The following is a 19,089-nucleotide window of genomic DNA, read 5'->3' as shown; positions in this document are numbered from 1 at the left end:
TTTGTGAATACAGTAGTCTGCATGTTGGAACACTAAGTGAGAATGGTCCCAGGTTTCTGATGATCAAAACAGATATTGTGAACTTCAGCAAATGGACTCGCCCAGACCTGTTGCAGTCCTCTGACTGTTGACTGCCAACCTCTGGCCCATAAGAACCCAGACATATTTTATAAAGTTCCTGACTATCATAAGTTTTTGTACAAGTCCTTCATCTGCTTCTACTGCTGCTGTTTCCATGTCCACAGGTAAACCACCCAATCTGCTATCTTCTTCCAAGCTTTTACTTTCTGATAAGGACAGCTCTGCTTTTGAGAGGTGAGGGGAAGGTACATACATCTGCTACTTTGTCCTTCAGCGCCTTTGTCAGACCTGCATGACTAGGTATGTCCTAGCTCTTCTCTCCCAGCATGGGGGGATTTTGACTGATATGCCTGATTTGGACAGTAAGACTTCTGCCCTTTCTCTTTTGAGAGCTGCCTGTCAGGTGGCTTACCATTCCATTAAATGCAGCTGTGATGCTGCTGATGCATCTTCCAGGGCTGCTGCACCTGGATCTGTCATGAAGAGATGGTCTTTGTTGCGCAGTCAGGCCATATCTGAAGACATTAAAGCCAAACTTTTAAATTCCCCATAGACAACAAGAAACTTGTTGGTACTGCTGCTGTGGAATTGTTTAAAACTCTTCAGGATAAGGGTAAGGTTATGCAGAACCTGAAGCAAATCTTTATTTCCCCTGTCCTCAAGTTGCAGAGGAATTATGAGTCTAAACCTACTTTTGTCTGTAAGCAGCCTAGACAGCAACTAGGAGCACTACGGTTCCTGAGCAAATTTTTCCATACAAGCCTTTTCAGAGTTCTAGTGGCCAAAAACCTTCTTTCTCTTGACAAATCTGCCTCTGTCTGATTTCCAGCCTTCCTTCCCTCTCAGCCTCATCCTTCCTTCCCTCTCAGCCAGATTCCTCTGTCCCTCAGGCTGACTCTTTCTTTTCCTGTTTAGTAACAGATAATCACAGATGCCCAGGTACCCTGCAGCATCCAAAATGGTTATTTTATGTCTTGGAAGTTCCTTCCTTCATCCTTCAAACTTTGCCAGCTCACTAATCTCCTTTGGTTCTGCAGAATTTGGTGGAACAGGGAACCATCCATCCTGTCCCCTTGTCCTCAAGCCTTTCTGGTATCTCTGGATTGGAAGGGCACTTTCTTCCATATTCCTATTTACCTTCTCTTCAGAAAGTTTTTACATTTCAGTTTCTTCTCTCATTAGTTCGGCTTCGTGAAGGGCAGATCCTGCCTGTTAAGTCTGGTGGATCTCTTTGAAGGTGTGACAAAGGCCATTGATAAGGGCAAATATGTGCATACAGCATACCTCGACTCGGCAAAGGCTTTTGACACAATCCCACATTCAGGCATTAGAGATAAACTTAGCAAACTGAGTGTAAACTCCTTCATTGTAAGATGGGCTACCAACTGGCTCACAAACCAGACACACACTATCAAAGTGGTTGACTCCACATCAGCCAGCAGACCTGCTACCTGCGGGCTGCCACAGGGGTCAATGCTGGACCCCCTACTCTTTGATATATACTTCTCAGAAGTTCAGGTCAAAACTAAAGGGTTGTGGCTGGCGAAGTTTGCAGACGACTGCAAACTAGCTGCAGTCATTGAATCCCCAAATGATGTCCGTATACTCCAGGAGGGTCTCACACAGACCAACAACTGGTGTATTAGTCATGGTTTCAAACTGAATGCAAATAAATGCATCATCATTCCCTTCAGCACAAACAATGTCCACTCACATAATAAAATCAATAAGAATACCCTAAGCACCCATGAAGTGGTAAGGGACCTGGGATCACTGAATGGCCACGACCTTAACTTCGACCACCACATGTCTACTGTTGTAAGGAATGCCTTTGGGAGCAAAAGAAGTTATAACCCCCCCCTATACTTGGCACTTATCTGGCCCATAATTGAGTACAGTGCCACATTCGATATGTACCATACTAAGCACCTACGGCAAATAAGAGAGAGAACTCAGAGGTTTCTAACAAAGAAGATCAAGGGCCTCCAGCATGTGCCTTGCATGGATCAACTAAAATCCCTGTCAGTATATTCCATATTGTATAGATGGTTTCATATTACATTATCGAAGTTTCAGTACTTCGAATACCATATGGTCGACACCATATGATCGAAGTACTAAAACTTCGAAAATGTAATTAAAAAAAAAGTAACTGCTGTGAGCAGGGGGGCAAGCTCCCTGCACCCCCCCACGTGGGGGGGGGCTGCACCCTCACACCCTGCCTACTTAAATATACCAACTCCGAAATCGCACTTTAACGGAGTTAAACACAGGAAAGTGAAGGTTTCCCTTTGCTATGGTGTAGCACAATCTCGGAGTTAGTATATTTAAGTAGTGGGGGGTGCAGGGGGGCTTGCCCCCCCTGCCGACACCTTTTACTTTACCTTTGTTTTTGTTTTGTTTTTTTTAATACAGTTTTCGGAGCATTCGAAAATGTAATTGTTGGATCATTAAAGGTCGACCTTTAGTTATTCGAACAGTTGCATTTTCGATGTTCCAATAGGAACCCCATATAGACTCCTTAGGGGAGACTTGTGCCTTGCCTACAGAGCAACCCAAGACCCAAACCTTATGAACTTACTGCATATGTGTAAATCAAATGAGTCTAAGGCTTGCCCATTCCAGGGACTTAAATATGGCCTGCGACTTAAATAAGACATACTGGAGGGACAGATTTATCTCCCAGTGACTGCCACGTCTTTGGAACAGGTTACCAATTCATGTGAAACAGAGCACCTCTGTGACACTGTTCAAGAGGAACATGGATGAGTGGCTGGAGCACCGTACATTCTTACCAGGGATAGCGCCTACAACCCTCCTGCACATGGACAATCCTCACTAAATGCAATCTTGGATATTGACTAGTACTTCTACAGTATTAACAGTGGGTTGAAATGGCTAGGCTTAAAATGACCTCCGGGTCGATAGCCTAGTAATCTCCTATGATTCTATTATCAATTCTCTGCTTTGCCTTGTGGTCTTTCTGCAGCTCCAAGGGTTAATATCAGATGTCTGACCCTTGTTGTAGCCTTCTGCAGACTTGAGAGAATTCATATATTTCCTGATTTGCACACTGTTAATTCAAGCCCTCCTGTCAGTAGTTCCTGCTAGGTAAAATCCAGTACCACTTCCTTGCAAGCTATAGGTCCCACTCTATGACCCAGGAAACCCATACTATGTAGTTAAACTTATTAGAAACACTAACCATCCAACGCAGTACCATATTCATGGGTGACTTTAATTACCCCACTATTAACTGGGAATCCTATACGACATCAAATGTACATGCACAGAGATTCTTGGATCTTGTAAAGACAAACTCCCTGGACTAGATAGTCAGTACACCAACCAGGGGTGCAACCATACTGGATCTGGTCCTCACTAATATGGGAGAGTGCTGCACACTCCCTACTGTAATGCCTTCCCTGGTAAGGTCAGACTACAAAATGGTCTCCTTTGAAGTAAAAATAAAACTTGGTCCCACAGCTAAACTGGGAATATTCAGGAACTGTTCTAAGGCTAACCTCCTGTTATTAAGTGAGAACCTGGCAACATTTCAAGCCCCTGTAAACCCTGAGAACAATTCTGCCTGTGCAGAACTGTTCACAGAAACCCTGTACAATCATGTTAATAGCTGCATAGACGCACCTGTACCCACCAGGAAGAAGTACAGAACTAGCTCAAAAAACAAGTCACCCTGGTGGAATCTCAAAATCAGTCGGATGTATAACAGGAGGAAGAAAATTATGGCCAAAATTAGGAGGTGCAGAACCCAGCTGGATAAAAGCACTCTCATTAAACTAAAACAACTCAGAGAACAAATAAAGTCTGCCAAAGCCAAATTTGAGCTAAGTTTGGCCTCCCAGGCCAAGGACCAACCACAAAGCATTCTTTAGCTATCTCTGCAACCTCAAAGGCAATACACAATTGTGTGCAGAGCTCATTGTAAATGGAGCCACCTATACTGAGCCAGAAGATATAGCAAACCTTCTGGCTGATAAATTCAGCTCCAACTTTACTCCTCTCTCCTCCTCAACCTTTGCTCAGGAAATATCATCAAATTTAACTTCCCCTACTGTCACTAGGGAACAGGTTCTTAATGCTCTCTCTAAGACCAAGAACACTGCATCAATGGAACCAGACAGTATCCCAAGATGCCTTCTAAATAGCATGAAACATGACCTATCAGGGCCTCTGGAATTACTATTTATCTGTAGCCTCTAAACAGGCTTTGTGCCTCATGAATGGAGAAAGGCAACATTAATACCTCTGCACAAAGGTGGGCCACCTACACACCCTGGAAACTACAGACCCATAAGTCACACTAGTCTTGTATGTAAAGCCATGGAAAGAATGATCATGGATATGATCAATAGAGATATAGTAAACCTCCAGACTCTAGACCCAACTCAGTTTGTTTTTGTAAAGGGCAGATCAACCTGATGGACTTCTTTGAGAATGTCACCAAAGCAATGGATGAGGGCAGAATTGTTCACACTGCCTACCTTGACCTGGCCAAGGTATTTGGCACAATACCCCTCTCTGCCATTGTTGACAAACTCAAGATGTTGGGTACAAACACATATGTCACCTGGTGGATAGCCAACTGGCTCACAGACAGGCTCCAGGAAGTTAGAATTGGGGAGTCCACCTCTACAAAGAGGCCAGTCACAAGTGGAGTCCCTCAGGGTTCAGTCCTTGGACCGCTCCTTTTTGGCATTTGCGTCTCAGAAGTCAAGGCCAATATAAGTGGTCTCTGACTGACTAAATTTGCAGATGATTGCAAATTAGGAGCTGTCATTGAATTTCACACTGACTCAAATGTTCTCCAGGAGGAGCTGACACCAACAAACAACTGGTGTCTTAGTCATGGACTAAAACTAAATGCCAAGCAGTGCATAATAGTATCCTTTGGGAAATCATCCATCCCTGGTAACTATCATATTGACAACACACCCCTTAGAGTTGATCCAGTAGTCAGGGACTTAGGTACACACAGATAGTAACCTAGCCTTTGATCATCACGTGTCTACAATGGTGAGAAAATCATTCTATGTTGCGCAACTTATAAACAAAGGTATGACATCTAAGTCCAAGGAAGTCATTCATCAGACCTATCATTGAGTACAATGTTCCCTTTGGTATGTACCTAACCAGGCATATCTAACAACTGGAACGTCCACAGAGGTTCCTCACTAAAAGAATACAGGGCATAAGTAATATGTCCTGTTCAGACTGCCTCAAGGCCCTGTCCCCTGTATTATGTCTCCTACAAGCTTTTGAGGGAAGATCTATGCCTGGCATACACGATGTTGTCAGACCCCACTCTGATAGTCCTCCTGCATATCCACGGAACAAACAGTAAAGACTTAAACCTTTCCTGTGATATAAATAGGACCAGCTGCAGAGATAGGTATGTATCCCAGAGACTACCCTGTCTGTGTAACAGGCTCCCAATCCATATGAAACAGAGTTCCTCCTAAGCCAATTCAAGTGCAACTTGGACCGTTTAATGGGAAACCGGAAATTCATCCCTGGTTTGGTACGTATGTCTCTGATGCAGACAGGTAACCTGTAAATGGTTTATCTCCCAGGGCCATGCTTACACTTAAGGGTATCAGAACTCATCAGAGATTTGCAATGCATGGCTAGGCCTAAAAAGGCCCTTATGGTCGGTCATTAGCTTAGTAAACACCTATGAACTTCACTATGCTTCTGTTCAGTGTGGGATTCACCCTCAGTCTCAAAAAGTCTGTGTTGACTCTCAAAACCAGGTGCTTTTGGGTTGCAGGATTTGGACCCTTCCAGCATTGGCTTTTGTTCCACCTCCGAAGGTCTTCTCTTTCACTTCTTATTTCTTGCCTCCTCTTCCAGTCCTCCGTGCAAGGGAATTTCTGCAAGCTATTGGGGTACATGGCATCCACCATTTCCATGGTTCTTTTTGCAAACTCTATATGAGGAAATTTCTTTGGTATCTCAAGAGTGTTTTACTTCAGCACTGCCACCTTCTGGAGTATCTGGTTCCTCTCATACCTTGTCTCAAGCTCTGCTGATGGACTCACTAGATTTCCTTGAATCCAGGTCTCTCCTTTCAGGTTCCTGTCCTTATTCAGGAGCTGTACATGGATGTTTCCAATCATGGTTAGAGAGCCTCCTCCAACAATATAAAAGTCCAGGATATTGGCTCCCATCAACAGCTTTCAGACCATATCAAAATCTAAAAGATGAGGGCCCTAACCCTAGCTCTTCAGGTCTTTCACTTCCTTTGGGTTCCAGGTCTTCAAAATGTTTTTACTGACAGTGTCACAGTCATGTGGTACACCAAAAAGCAAGGGGGAATGAAATCTTAACTTGTTTGCAGACTGGCTCTTCAGGCTTGGGAGTTTGCAGTTCATTATCTCTTGGTTCTTCAGGCAGTTTACATTTCTTCAGAACACAGTTTGGTGGCAGACTCTTTGAAGAGGTCCAGGACAAATCCTCAAAATGGATGCTTCAAAGGGAGATGCTTCTGGACATTGTACATTGGTGGGGTAGTCCTCAGGTAGAACTTTTTGCCTCCCCTCTGAATAGACAACTTCCCCGGAATGCCAAGTTCTTTGGTCTTGGAGGGGGATGTTTCTGTATGCCTATTCTCCTTCTTTCTCTGTTATCAAAGGTCCTGCATAAGATCATGTTGGACTCGCCCAAAATCTTGCTGGTGACTCTCTTTTTGGCCCAGACAGCAATGGTTCCCCATTTTGTTTTGTTTGACCAGGGGCAGTCATCACAAGTTACTTCACAGGATGGCTGTTCTCACACAAGATAAGGGATTTTTCATTCACCCTCACTTGTTTACCCTTCATCTGAAACTTTGGGTGATAGGATTTTGATTCCTTTTAGGCACCAATTTCCTGAGGGTGGGCTTTGGGTTTAGCAGGAGGCCAAAAAACTCTCTACTATAAAATCATGTGCTTCTAAATGGAAGGTGTCTTGAGTATGATCTGTCCCCTTTATCTGTGGGGAGTTCCTACAGTCCTTTCTTGTTTGTGTGAGTTGCTCAATTCTGGTTTGTCATATTCATCCGTTAAAGTTCATTTGTCAGCCATTTCAATTAGTCTACCTCTGAATCTACCTTTGGCTTCTAGGTTTGAAATCAGTTCCTAAAAAGCGTCCTTAGTATTCAGACTCCATGAAAGCCTGTTCCTCCTCCTGGGACTTCAGTTTTGTTCTTGAGAAATTGACCCAGTTCTCTTTTGAGCCTGAAGTTTCTTCTTCTCTTCAGCATTGTACTTGGAAGACTGAATCGTTGGTGGCTCTTACTTCTACCAGGAAGGCCTGTTCATGGTGGTTCCTTCTTTTTTGTTTTTTTCACAAGGACAGGGTGTCTCTTCATACCGATCCTTTTTTTATGTCCAGGTGGTTAATGATTTGCCCTTGAATCAGTCTGTCCCTCTTTCCTCTTTTTCTCTTCTCCACAGAAATTCTTCACACCTTGGATTTAGATAGACAGCTCCAATATTTCTTGGACTAGATAAAACATGAGGAAATCTGAGCAGTCTTTTTTGTTTTCTTTCATGCCAGGACATTGGGTTTGGCAGTTTCTAAGCAAACCATCTCCTCCTGGATTTCTATGGCCATTTATTTTTGCTATTTTTTTTAATGGCAGCTTTCCTCTTCTGTTCTTGCTCATTCTACCAGGAAAGTGGTCTCTTCTGGTGTTTTTTTTTTTTTTTTTTGCAAGGGTCCACTTGGTCTTCTGTTAACACTTTTACCAAATATTACAAGTTAGATGTCATTTCCTGGGACAGAGCAGGTTTTGCCAGGGCCATATTTCATGGGTTGGTGGAGGGCTCATATATGCATTCGTCATTCCATACCTTCCAGTAGTTTTTGTACTCTCCCAAGTGTTAAAAATAGTGCAGTAGTGATAAGGAAAGACAGTGCAGTTGTGTAAGATCTTACCCTAACAGTAGATGATGTTTTTCTCACTGTTACAGCATTCTATCCCTGTTACTTTCTGTTGCCTTCCTTCTGGCTGAGGGGTCTTTCTGCCATCCTTTTCTCTTCCTTCTTTCCATCCTGGATGTACACCTTACTGCTTTTCTCGGGAGTTGCTCTAGTTCTTCTGGGGCACTCCTTTCTGAGGATTAGGCATCTGTACCTCACATATGTACCTTACATTTTGCACTTAGGACATGCTTCTGATGTGTGATGGCCTGGAAGGGGTAAAGGCTTTGGTATGCTGACCAGATGTTCGGCTATCCTTGGCATGATATTCCGTGTGTGAAGAATGTTGCAACAGTGAGAAGTAGGACTTCTGCTATTATGATGTAGCACCCCACCACCCTGCGTGTGATATCCCACACACCTGGCAGCAACCAGGCTTAAGCTTTTGCATAGAAGCCGACGTTCGGGTCGCCTGAGGTGAAAGATCCCACAGTAAGAATACTGCAACATGGAAGAGGACGACATCTATGGTTATGGTAAGATTTTACACAACTATTATTTTTTGTTTCTTTTCCAGCTAAGTAAAGAAGTACTTGTACAGCCCCCACAGACCTACACTCTGCTGACCCAGGAAGAATACTCCTAAGTGCATCCAAACCTCAAGAGCCTGATTCTATTCAAGGACATTTTTTTCTGAGAAGGTATTATGCATCCTTTCAAGAGGCATGAAGGCTTAGCACTAGACATCCTTTGTAGCCTAAGTGATGGTGTTCTCTGGGTCATCTCATTGGCAAAGATTGATAAAGATCCTCACTTGTGACCAAGCAAACTTGGCATTGATTAGCAGCCTGGGTGTTGTAGGATCTGATGAGGTGTCTTTGGAGGAAGGGGAGCTGTCCAGGTTATGAGGTGCCTCAGATCCTCCTCTGACGAGGGGTGGCAAACAAACAAAAATGATCAATGCCTTAATTTCTTCCATGATGAGCTTTTGTCGAAAGGTGTTAGAAATGAAACTGTAAGGTCACAAAGAAATATGATGATAAGCAGGAAGTGGGAGATAAAAAGCACATGAAAGAAAATAGAATTTTAAAAAAATAGGTTTTCCTTGTAATGTCAACTAAGAGACATTCTACTTTCAAGTCTTAAAGTGCCATGCAGAGTTATTTCAGAATTGCTTATCATTTGATCCAGTTAACGTGTACCCAGTCCATTTCTTGCAAATTGCCCCTCATGGTCCCCTCCTTTCATAGAGAGGTCCTACACTTCAAACCACTTAAGGAAGCTTGCCCCATAGGACATTACTTTTTTTCTGCAGGGAAAGTAAACACCAGCTTTTCAGAGGCACTTTTTTTTTGCTTCCCTACTATACCCATTTCACCCTTTCCTTTTGGGAGTCAGCAGCTGGGGATTCCCAGACTTAGATCTCTTTGATCCGTTCATTCATGTGTGGAAAACTCTTTACACCTGTCCTTTCTCCCAGAACGCACAATTCCATCATTGTATGCATCTGTACCTTGGCAGCATGTGTTCCTAGGCCTGTACTGCATGGGTGTACCACCCAGTGTTCCCTCTATATGATACCCAAGTGTCAAGCTAGAGCCGCCTCCTTCACCCAGGAAGGATGAGCCAGAAGCTGCTAACTCCCATTCTTGCCAGCTCTTGGAGGCACCCGAGATGCTAGTCAAATGGATTATCTGCACCATAGGCAGGGCTTTATCCCTCTAGACCGCAGAGCTGGCATGTGGTGTATAAGCTCTTGCACAGGAAGACCTTGTTATTGTTTCATGTTGCACCAGTTAGGAGGATCTGTGTATGAAACTGTGATAAGCACGGAACTGCTCACCATCCTTTTCAGTAAAGGAATGAGTCCTGGAAACTAATCCTTCCTTCATAAACAAGGTGGTATCTGAAATGGTGTTTAACTAGGATGTTGAGTTGCCTGTCTTCTAATTCACAGGGCAAGGGAGAAAGGCTATTGTTACCTTCTGTGTGTACCCAGGCAGCTTATGTGTTATCTAGCAATAATAAAGGTATGCCATCAGCCTGAACAGCTGTTTGTATCCTTCCTATCAGGTAAACAGGACAGACCAGTCTTGGAGCTAACATTGTTTGTTTTATTATAAGAACAGTGCAAAAGATCTGGAGGCGCCTATTAGAGCTCAGTGTAGTATGGCAGTGGCCTTCTTTGAAAATGTTTATCAGTTCTGAGTATCTTTACTACAGTGCACACTTTCTTCAGGCACGGTGAGCTAAATCTTCATTCTGGGAGCCAGGCACAATTTGCTTTTCCTGTCTTTCTTTGTGTGCTTGGACAGTCTCCTTTCCAAGGAGACGGCTAATTGCTTAACTACTGTTCCTGTGGATAAAGATTGCACTCAAACAGGAACCCCTTTAATGAGCATAGTACAGTGTTGTGAGTATGCTGAGCATAACACCTGACATTTGAATAGAGTCACTGCTATAGTTTATGCTCCTACCCTCCTGTTTCCTAGTCAGGAGTCTCTTCTCCTCGTCTACCATCCTTACTTCTTGTTAGGAGTCTCTTCTCCAACCCCCTTTTCCTTTAGTCAGGAGCTTCCCATCCTCTGCTCTGAGAGGGCAGAAAGATGGAGGCAAGGTAATCCATGTAAAAGAAAATGGCAGGCAGCTTTCATTGTGGGGTTTCAGTAGTGCCCTGTGCATGTCAGTCCAGATGCAGCATGGTTTAGAGGAAGCAGAAGATAGGTGTCAGCCTGTGGCCATCTCACATGGATAAAGAACCATATTGTGATAGAGTGAACCCTACGTGTGCATCTGTTATGACAAGTATATCACTGCAGCTGCACCAGCTTTGAGGGAAGCCCTTGTGGTAGGTACAGTGTGCCTTCCTGGTTTCATATTGCTTCTTGCTTCTTGTTTGAGCTGTACTGTCACCATTTTTCTTTGGTTATGGGTTGTTCCTTAATTCCTCTTCAGTGCTGCCTAGCAGAAATGTGATGACTGATGACCCGATGTTATGGCTGTACTTTTTGTCTGCATTTCTTATATAGGATCATCTCCTAGAGCAGTAGTGGATGTTTTTGCAGTATGGCTGCATGTCTGTTTTTTATCTCCTTTCAGGGTTTTAATGTACTAATTATTAAACCACAGTTTTGAGCTACTGTGTTTAATCTTGTGGGTTTGCCTGTTTACATTGTGGGGATGAGTAACAAGAGCCACATTTCAAATATGCATATAATTTCAGAGAGAGGTTTCTGAACCCTGGGTAGGGTATGGCTGTTCAAGTCCCATCTAAAGGTTGGTATTGTCATTGTTTTGTATGTGGTTTTTTTTATTAATTTCAGTGTAGGTGATATTGTTTTCCTGAAGTAATAAATTTGTTGAATAGTCTTGCTAGGCAGATGGTGTGGATCAAACAAATCACCCAGTATCTCTTTATACATTCTAGGAGTACACTGACTTACAGGCTGTATAAAATTCTCTCTTTCACCTCTGACAAGAGTTGAGAAAATATTTCCACTTCTCGGGGGATTTAGCTATATTTTTGTTTCCCTGAATGTATGTTTTTTTTTCTAGATTGTTATATCTCTGTCTTTTTAACTTTGACTATGGGTACATGTTGTAGTGAAGATTTTAAAACCTTTTTCTTTTCTTTTGCTGATGTCATTTATGGATAATACAAGGCTGAAATGCTGCTCAGTGGTAGTAACATTTCACATTATCGGCAGATATTTCCTCAGTGTCATGTCAAACAAATTGTCATTTTGTGTTGTTTTTGTATTTCCTGATTATTTTCTTCAAGGTACATAGTTTGGAAATTTAACTTAAATGGAGCCGACATGGAAGATTACTCAGTTTGAAATCTTTGTCTGTAAAGCACGTTAAATGGTTTACATGTCCTTTAGATTTTAGGATTCTGTTAAATATAATTTTTGAAGTATTTTTTTCTTTTTATCACATGGTTTATTTGTAGATTTTAGAAGTAAGAAGCCCTATAAAACAAAACAAGCAGGAGAAACAAGTTAAAAATGGAGATGGTGACAAGGTAAGTGATTTCTTTATTTATTTTTGATGTGGATTTCCTGTTGTCTTGTACATTTTAAAGTGTGGTGGTTATTACTTTCGATGTCCTTCGATTCTCATGTTGCAGTATTCTTCACCTTAGGGAGTTGCTGCCTGCAGCACTGGACATCCGGCCAGTATACCATAGTCTTGAAAGCAGGGGTACGTGCGACATGTAAGAGCCATAAACTGATGCAGGCTATATCTGTGATGTCTGGACGTACCCAATTCAGAACTTTTCTACCGCAGTGTGTTTCAGACGTCAGATCGCCAGCTCAAGTAATCCAGCATTTGTTTGACTTTGGCTATCTGCTTTCGATGATTGCTCCTGGCTGTCCACATTCAGATAAGTACCCTTGTGTGTTTTCTGCTCGTTTCTTTACCTGTTTCAGACCATGTCATCTAGGAAGGGAAAGTGCACTTGTGGAAGACAAATTCCACATAAGGACATGCATGATCGGTGTTTATTTTGTTTAGGGGCAGGTCACGACTACAAGTTATGTGATATCTGCCAATCCTTTGTCCGTAAAACCCTTAGAAGCTGATTATCGGCCTTAAATCTCTACTAGGAGAATTGGCGACTTCAACGCTTGGCATCTGAGATGGGAGGCAGAGCGGCCACCTCCAACATGCCGCCAAGGAAGAAGGCTAAAAAAGTTAGGCCCAGTGTCCAAGCTGCGCCTCAGAAATCCATTAAGAGCCTTAAGCGAGTGTTAGCCCAGGATCTCTCTGGACTTCAAATACTTCCCTGTTACCGAGAACCGAAATGGAAGCCGGTGCAGCGGGTATCCAGAGTACATCTGCTGAGGCTTTACAACTATCAGCTCAGGATGGTGAGGGGGAGCCATGGCTTGTGGCATTGGAGAGATCTTCTACTGCCTTGCCATCCATTCCAATGTCAGTACCCAGGCCTTCTGCTGTTCCTGCTCCTTCCACCTGTCTAAACTGGAAACAGAAGGAAAAACATAGGGCTAAAGATCCTACTCCATCTTGGGAGACCTTTTCCCAGTCTGTATTCAAGGCCTTCCAGATACTTCAGACCCAGATTCCCCAGTCAGACCAACCACTTGTTGCACAGGAAGAATCTGAGGAAGACTCTTCCTCCTCAGATGAATCCCTGACATATTGCTCCCAGATTGAATCCCCTAAGGATTTTGCTACTCTTGATGATGAAGAGACCCTCACTCCTGACTCCCCAGGAGAAGATTTCTTTTTTGGGGATGCTATTTCCCTACTTAGGCAGCATTTTAAATGGGAGGCCTCAGATGTTTCTGAGACCAAGAAAAGATATTTTGAACTCCTGCAGATGGAGCACCCCTCACCATCTGCAGTCCCTCCTTTATTACCAGCTTTCCCGGATCCCTTCTTAGCTGCTTCCCAGAGCACAGAGTCACAGCCTCCTGCTAACAAGAGACTAGACAGATTTTACAAAGTGTCTGCAAAGGAGCAGTATCTTTTTAAGAATCCGCCAGCAGATCCTGCAGTTTCAGCTGACAAGTCTTCGAGGCAGCTATCTTCTTCTTCCCTTTTTCCGCGCTGACAAGGATAGTAAATTTATGGATAGGTTAGGGAAGACGATATATACTTCTTCAACCTTGGCCATAAGAGCAATTAATTGTCAAACTCATATGGGCAAGTTTGCTTTGGACTCCCTGACCAAGGCCTCTATTCTGCAGTTTCACATGCCTGACTCACTCAAGGCTCAGCTGGACACCATTCTGAACACGGTATCCCAGGTGACTAGACAATCAATCAAGTGCAGCTTTAATGCTGTTGAAGCCTCCTCTAAATCGGCTGCATCTGGTTCAGTATTAAGGAGGATGCTCTTCGTGTTTCACTATTGCAGTCATTACATTTGGGTTATCTGCTTGCAGGTAGCCCTCAGTCGACCTGATTAACAAAGTCTTGGGTCCTGCATCAGTTGCTGTCCCTTCTTCCATGACGTCAGGTCGTCAGGGGTATAAAACATGCAGCAGACACCATTACACCAGTCTTTCTTGCCTTGCGGTGCCCGAAGCAGAAGCATTTCACAAGTGCCAGTCGTCCGACTCCTGAAATTTTCGTTTTCGAGTTTCAGAACCAAAGTCTTCAACTAAAGCTAAGTACCCCATTGGGGAAACTTTTTCTTGCTCCTTACCGATGTCAGTAAAAGTTAATAATTGCATTACTTGTGGAAAGCAAATACCTCATAAAGATTTTCATTCGTACTGTATTCCTTGCCTAGGCCCTGACCACGACGTACCTTACTGTCAGTTTTGTGCTTTATTTAGTCAGCACACTATCCGTCTGTATATTTTCACCTCTAATATTTTGGTTCTCGGTTTAATTATCCAGAAATGTCATCGTTTAGCCATCCGACTACCGGGATTCCAAAAAAACGCAAAGATAAAGACAGAGACTGGCCGCCGAGGTCCAAAACTGCCAATGATGCTTCTTTTAAACCAGTCGCCAGTTTGCCAGTACTCAGTGAGGCGCTTTCGCAGCCCCTGATACCCGCTACTTCTGATTCGCAGGCCTCTACTGAGACCCAGTCGGAGTCCGGTATGCCGCGAGATGCTTCAACTATGGAACCCGCGGATTACTCTACCTTGGATGGGTCCGAAGCCGCTGTGCAGGCACCAGCTTCTGAAGGTGTATTCAGGCCTACGGACTTGCATATTAAATCAACGCCTCCTTCTTTACTTAGGCCTAAATCTGGATCCATGCCTAAAAAAATGATGCCCAGGCAACATGCTCAGGCCTCTATGCCTAAAAAACAAATGATAAGAATGGCTGAAGATCTAATAACTCTAATCAGGGGTAGCCAACCCCCCCCCCTTCTAAGAGGCCTAGGACTGAAGTTGATTATGAATCTACTGATCAGGATTCTGTTTTTTCTGATTCTTCTGATCTGGATTTGCCCTTATCTACTTATGAAGATTCTGATGCAGAGGGCTCCATTCCCTCTGCTTCCCGTCCTGAGGATTTTTCTTTTGGGGAAACCTTACATACTCTAAGGGAGCATTTCCACTGGGAAAGCCAGGATTTTTCTGTTTCAAAAAAGAGGCTTAGGGATTTCCTTCTCCTACCTTAGCATAGGCCTTTAGCTATTCCTCCTTTACTAGACATTGTTGATGATGCTTTTTCGGAATCTAGTTTGGCCCCTGATTCCCTGCCTCCTGCTCCCAGAAAACCTGACAGATACTACAGAGTCCCTGAGTCCCACAAGGTCCTTTTTAAAAATCCTATTGCAGATCCAGAGACTATTTCACAGGGGCCCAAGGGCATTAAGGCTTCTACTGCTAAAAATCCTACCCCTTCGGATAGAGATTCCATGGCGCTGGATAGATGGGGTAAGAAGGTTTACACTTCTGCAACCTTGGCCATTAAGGCTTTAAACTGCCAGTTTCATATGTTAAAGTATCAACAACATGTTATTGGACTGCTTAAACAGAAAATGATGTTGATTCCTGACTGTGTGGAAAATAAAAAATTACAGGATTTAATGCATTCTGCTGAACAAGTTGGAAAACATACTTTGCAGTGTGGTTTTGATTCATTAGAGGCCTCTTGCGGGGCTGCTGTTACTGGGTCTGTGCTCAGAAGGCATGCTTGGCTTAAGGAGCAATCTTTGCCTGATCATGTTAAAGCTAAATTGTTGGATGCTCCTTTAAATCAGGACTGCCTGTTTGGCAACCAGGCTGAGAAATTTCTTAAAAAGATGGAAGATAAAGCTAAATCTATGCAAACTGTTAAAGATTTTTTTACAATTTCAACCTCCTAGATTTAGTAGGCACTGGCCCTCTAAGAATTGGTCCTTTCCAGCCCCTTCCCGGTCTTCTCAAGCCAAATCCAGACACAGCAAAAACCCCAGGTTTCAGTCCCAGGGGACACACAGAACTAAGCAGTGGGGGGCCTCCACTTCCAAATCTGGGAATAATAAGACTCCCCCCTATGGTAAACTGTCTCAATGACGTCCTTTTAAAATTTCCAAGCAGTTATCAACTGACTGCCCCTTTTGGGGGAAAGATTGCTCTTCATGGAAAGATTGCTCTTCATGCAAAGAATTGGGAACTCATTACCCAGGACAAATGGGTTTTAAATATAGTGTCCCAGGGATACAGATTTCACTTCCACACGTTGCCAACACCAAGCGGGTGGCTGGACCTACCCCCAAATCAGTGGACAGAGGCCCAAAAACAAGTACTTTCTCTCTTAAGCATGGGGGCTATTCAACTGGTACCAGAAAAGGAAAAGGGACAAGGTTTCTACTCAAGACTTTTCCTGGTACCCAGAAAAGACAATTCATGGCGTCCTATCCTGGACCTGTCTACTCTAAACACCTTTTTGGAGATTCCAAAATTCAAGATGCTGACTCTTCACCAATTACTTCCTATGCTAGGCAAAGATGCCTGGGTGGCAACACTAGATTTAAAAGAAGCATACCTGCACATCCCAATCAGGGAATCTTGCATAAGTTACCTACGTTTCAAAGCAGGCTACACGCACTATCAGTTCTCTGCACTGCCCTTTGGCTTATCTACTGCGCTCAGGGTATTCACAAAGTGCCTAGCTCCAATTATTGCATTTTGCAGGGAAAGAAATATTAAAATATACTCATACCTGGACGATTGTCTTATTCAGGAAGAATGCTAGGACATACTTTTGAATCATCTGGCCTTTGTACAAAGGGTTCTAACTTGTCTGGGGTACACCATAAACGAAATTGCAACTGGTACCCTGTCAACAAATTATATTCCTGGGAGCAAGCTTGAATACAACTTCCCAGATGGCTTACCTCATGCCGAAGAAACAAATTCATTTGACAACCTACTTCAAACAAATGGCCAGAAAAACCCTGCTATCTGCAAGACAAATACTGCAGGCCTTGGGGTTCATGGCCTATTGCATTCTTCTAATTCCATATGCAAGACTGCATATGAGGAAACTACAGTGGTATCTAAAAAAACTATGTTGTCAACATTCTCAGGACCTAGAAACAATGATTCCTATCATACCTTGCCTACGCCTAGAGTTCTTTTGGTGGGCAGAGGTCTGCCACCAAAACAAGGGACTACCTTTCACACCACCCCCTGCCACCCAAACCCTAACAACAGACGCATCAGACTATGCATGGGGGGCTCACCTGGCAGGGAAGTGTATTCAGGGCAAATGGAACCCAAGTCAAATGCACCTGCATATCAATCAAAAAGAAATGTTAGCTGTACAGAATGCTCTGAAAGTGTTCAAGGACCACATTCTTCCAGGACAACTAATGGTAAAGACGGACAACACCACTGTTATGTGGTACATAAACAAGCAGTGGGGTACACATTCTTACCCCCTCTGCAGACTAGCCATGGCATTGTGGAACACAGCCTTGAGCTACCCAGTGCACCTGCAAGCTCAATTCCTGCCAAGAAAATTAAAAACACTGGCAGATGGACTAAGCAGAAACCTCATGGACCCACACGAGTTGAAACTGGAACTAAGGACTTTAAACATGTTGACAAGCAAATGGGGGAGCCCAGATATAGACATGTTTGTCTCTCCCCAGAACTACTAATTGGACAAATTTTGCACAAGGACTCCCCACAAACAAGCCTGGAAAGTGGATGCTCTGTCCTTCAGCTGGAAAAACCTATTAGTCTATGCCTTCCCCCCTCTGCCTTTGTTCTCCAAAGTACTACAAAAATCAAACAGGACAAACCAAGGATGATTTTGATTGCTCCAGACTGGCTGCGCCAACACTGGTACCCCCTTCTGCGCAGTGTGTCACGGTTATCTCCATGTCACCTGCCTCAGACTCCTTCCCTTCTGTCTCAGCAGGAGAACCAGACTCTGCACCCTCAGCTTCTAACACTGAACCTTGTAACCTGGCTAATTACTTAATCTCTCCTTTACCATCCCTCAGCAAACCTGTGATGGATATCATTTGAGGCAAGGAGGCCTAGTACTAGAAAATCGTATGCTGAAAAATGGAAAAGATTCTGTGCCTGGAACCAACCTCAAGGGTTGAGCACAGCAGCGCCCAATTTACCTCAGATTTTACAATACTTAACTGAGATGCTTCCTAAGGGCCTGTCTTTTTCCTCCATTAAAATCCACGCCTCAGCCATTTCAGCTTATTATAACACAGAACCTCCCCTCTTCTCTCATCCACTGCTCAAGCAGTTCCTCAGAGGGGCCAAAAATTTCAGACCACCCAGGAGAGCTCCATCCCCAGCCTGGGACCTTAACTTTGTCTTGGAGAAACTCACTCTACCTCCTTTTGAGCCAGCTGCTACTGCAGACTTAAAATTTATTGGAAAACAGCTTTCCTTTTAGCAATCACTTCAGCTAGAAGGGTATCTGAATTACAGGCCCTTATGGCACTGGAGCCCTTCATCATCTTTCATGCGGACAGGGTGTCCCTCAGAACCAATCCATCCTTCATTCCCAAGGTGGTATCCAGTGTGGCTCTTAATCACTCCATTCATTTGCCAACTTCTTTCCCAAGCCACAGAATAAAGGGGAACAGATACTGCTTTCCTTAGATGTGCACAGACAACTTAGATTCTACTTGGACAGGACTAAACCTCAAAGGAAATCTGAACAACTGCTGGTGGCATTTGCTGCAGGGCAGAGGGGAAGGCTATTTCAAAGCAAACCATTTCTAAATGGATAAGCGATTGTATTAATTTCTGCTATAAGCACCATGGAAAACCTATCCCCTAGGGGATCAGACCTTACTCCACCAGGGCTGCATCTACTTGTACAGCCTTTCTCAGAAGCGTTCCTACCAGGGTCATCCTAGAAGCTGCTACCTAGAGTTCTGTACATACTTTCACCAAGCATCATCATTTGCCAATTTTCTCTAAATCCAGAGCTGGCTTTGCCACTGCAGTCTTGCAGGGCCTTATAGCTGGCCCTTAATGCTATCTTAAATTCCTCCTCCCAACCATAGCTTTGAGAATCTACCCAAATGTAATGACTGCAACAGTGAAACACGAAGAACATAGTACAGCTGTGTACACTTACCATAAATGTAGATGTTCAAGTGTATTCACTGTTGCAGTCCTA

The 19,089-nt window shown here is 43.6% G+C and overlaps 1 protein-coding gene across 3 annotated transcripts in view; it reads left to right on the top strand.

Annotated features, from left to right (window-relative positions):
* MLLT3 (MLLT3 super elongation complex subunit) overlaps positions 1-19,089 on the top strand; it is a 1,902,592-nt gene that overhangs the window by 1,579,253 nt on the left and 304,250 nt on the right. For all 3 annotated transcript variants that reach the window (XM_044061325.1, XM_044061324.1, XM_044061326.1), the window contains exon 9: positions 11,960-12,031. In XM_044061325.1, coding sequence (XP_043917260.1) covers positions 11,960-12,031 — 72 coding nt within the window. The remainder of the gene's footprint in view (positions 1-11,959; positions 12,032-19,089) is intronic.

The sequence above is a fragment of the Protopterus annectens genome, chromosome 2.part0 (assembly GCF_019279795.1).
Source record: "Protopterus annectens isolate FY-2018-M chromosome 2.part0, PAN1.0, whole genome shotgun sequence".
NCBI lineage: Eukaryota > Metazoa > Chordata > Ceratodontiformes > Protopteridae > Protopterus > Protopterus annectens.
The sequence above is the reverse complement of the archived record's forward strand: the minus strand, read 5'-3'. Positions and strand labels throughout refer to the sequence as shown.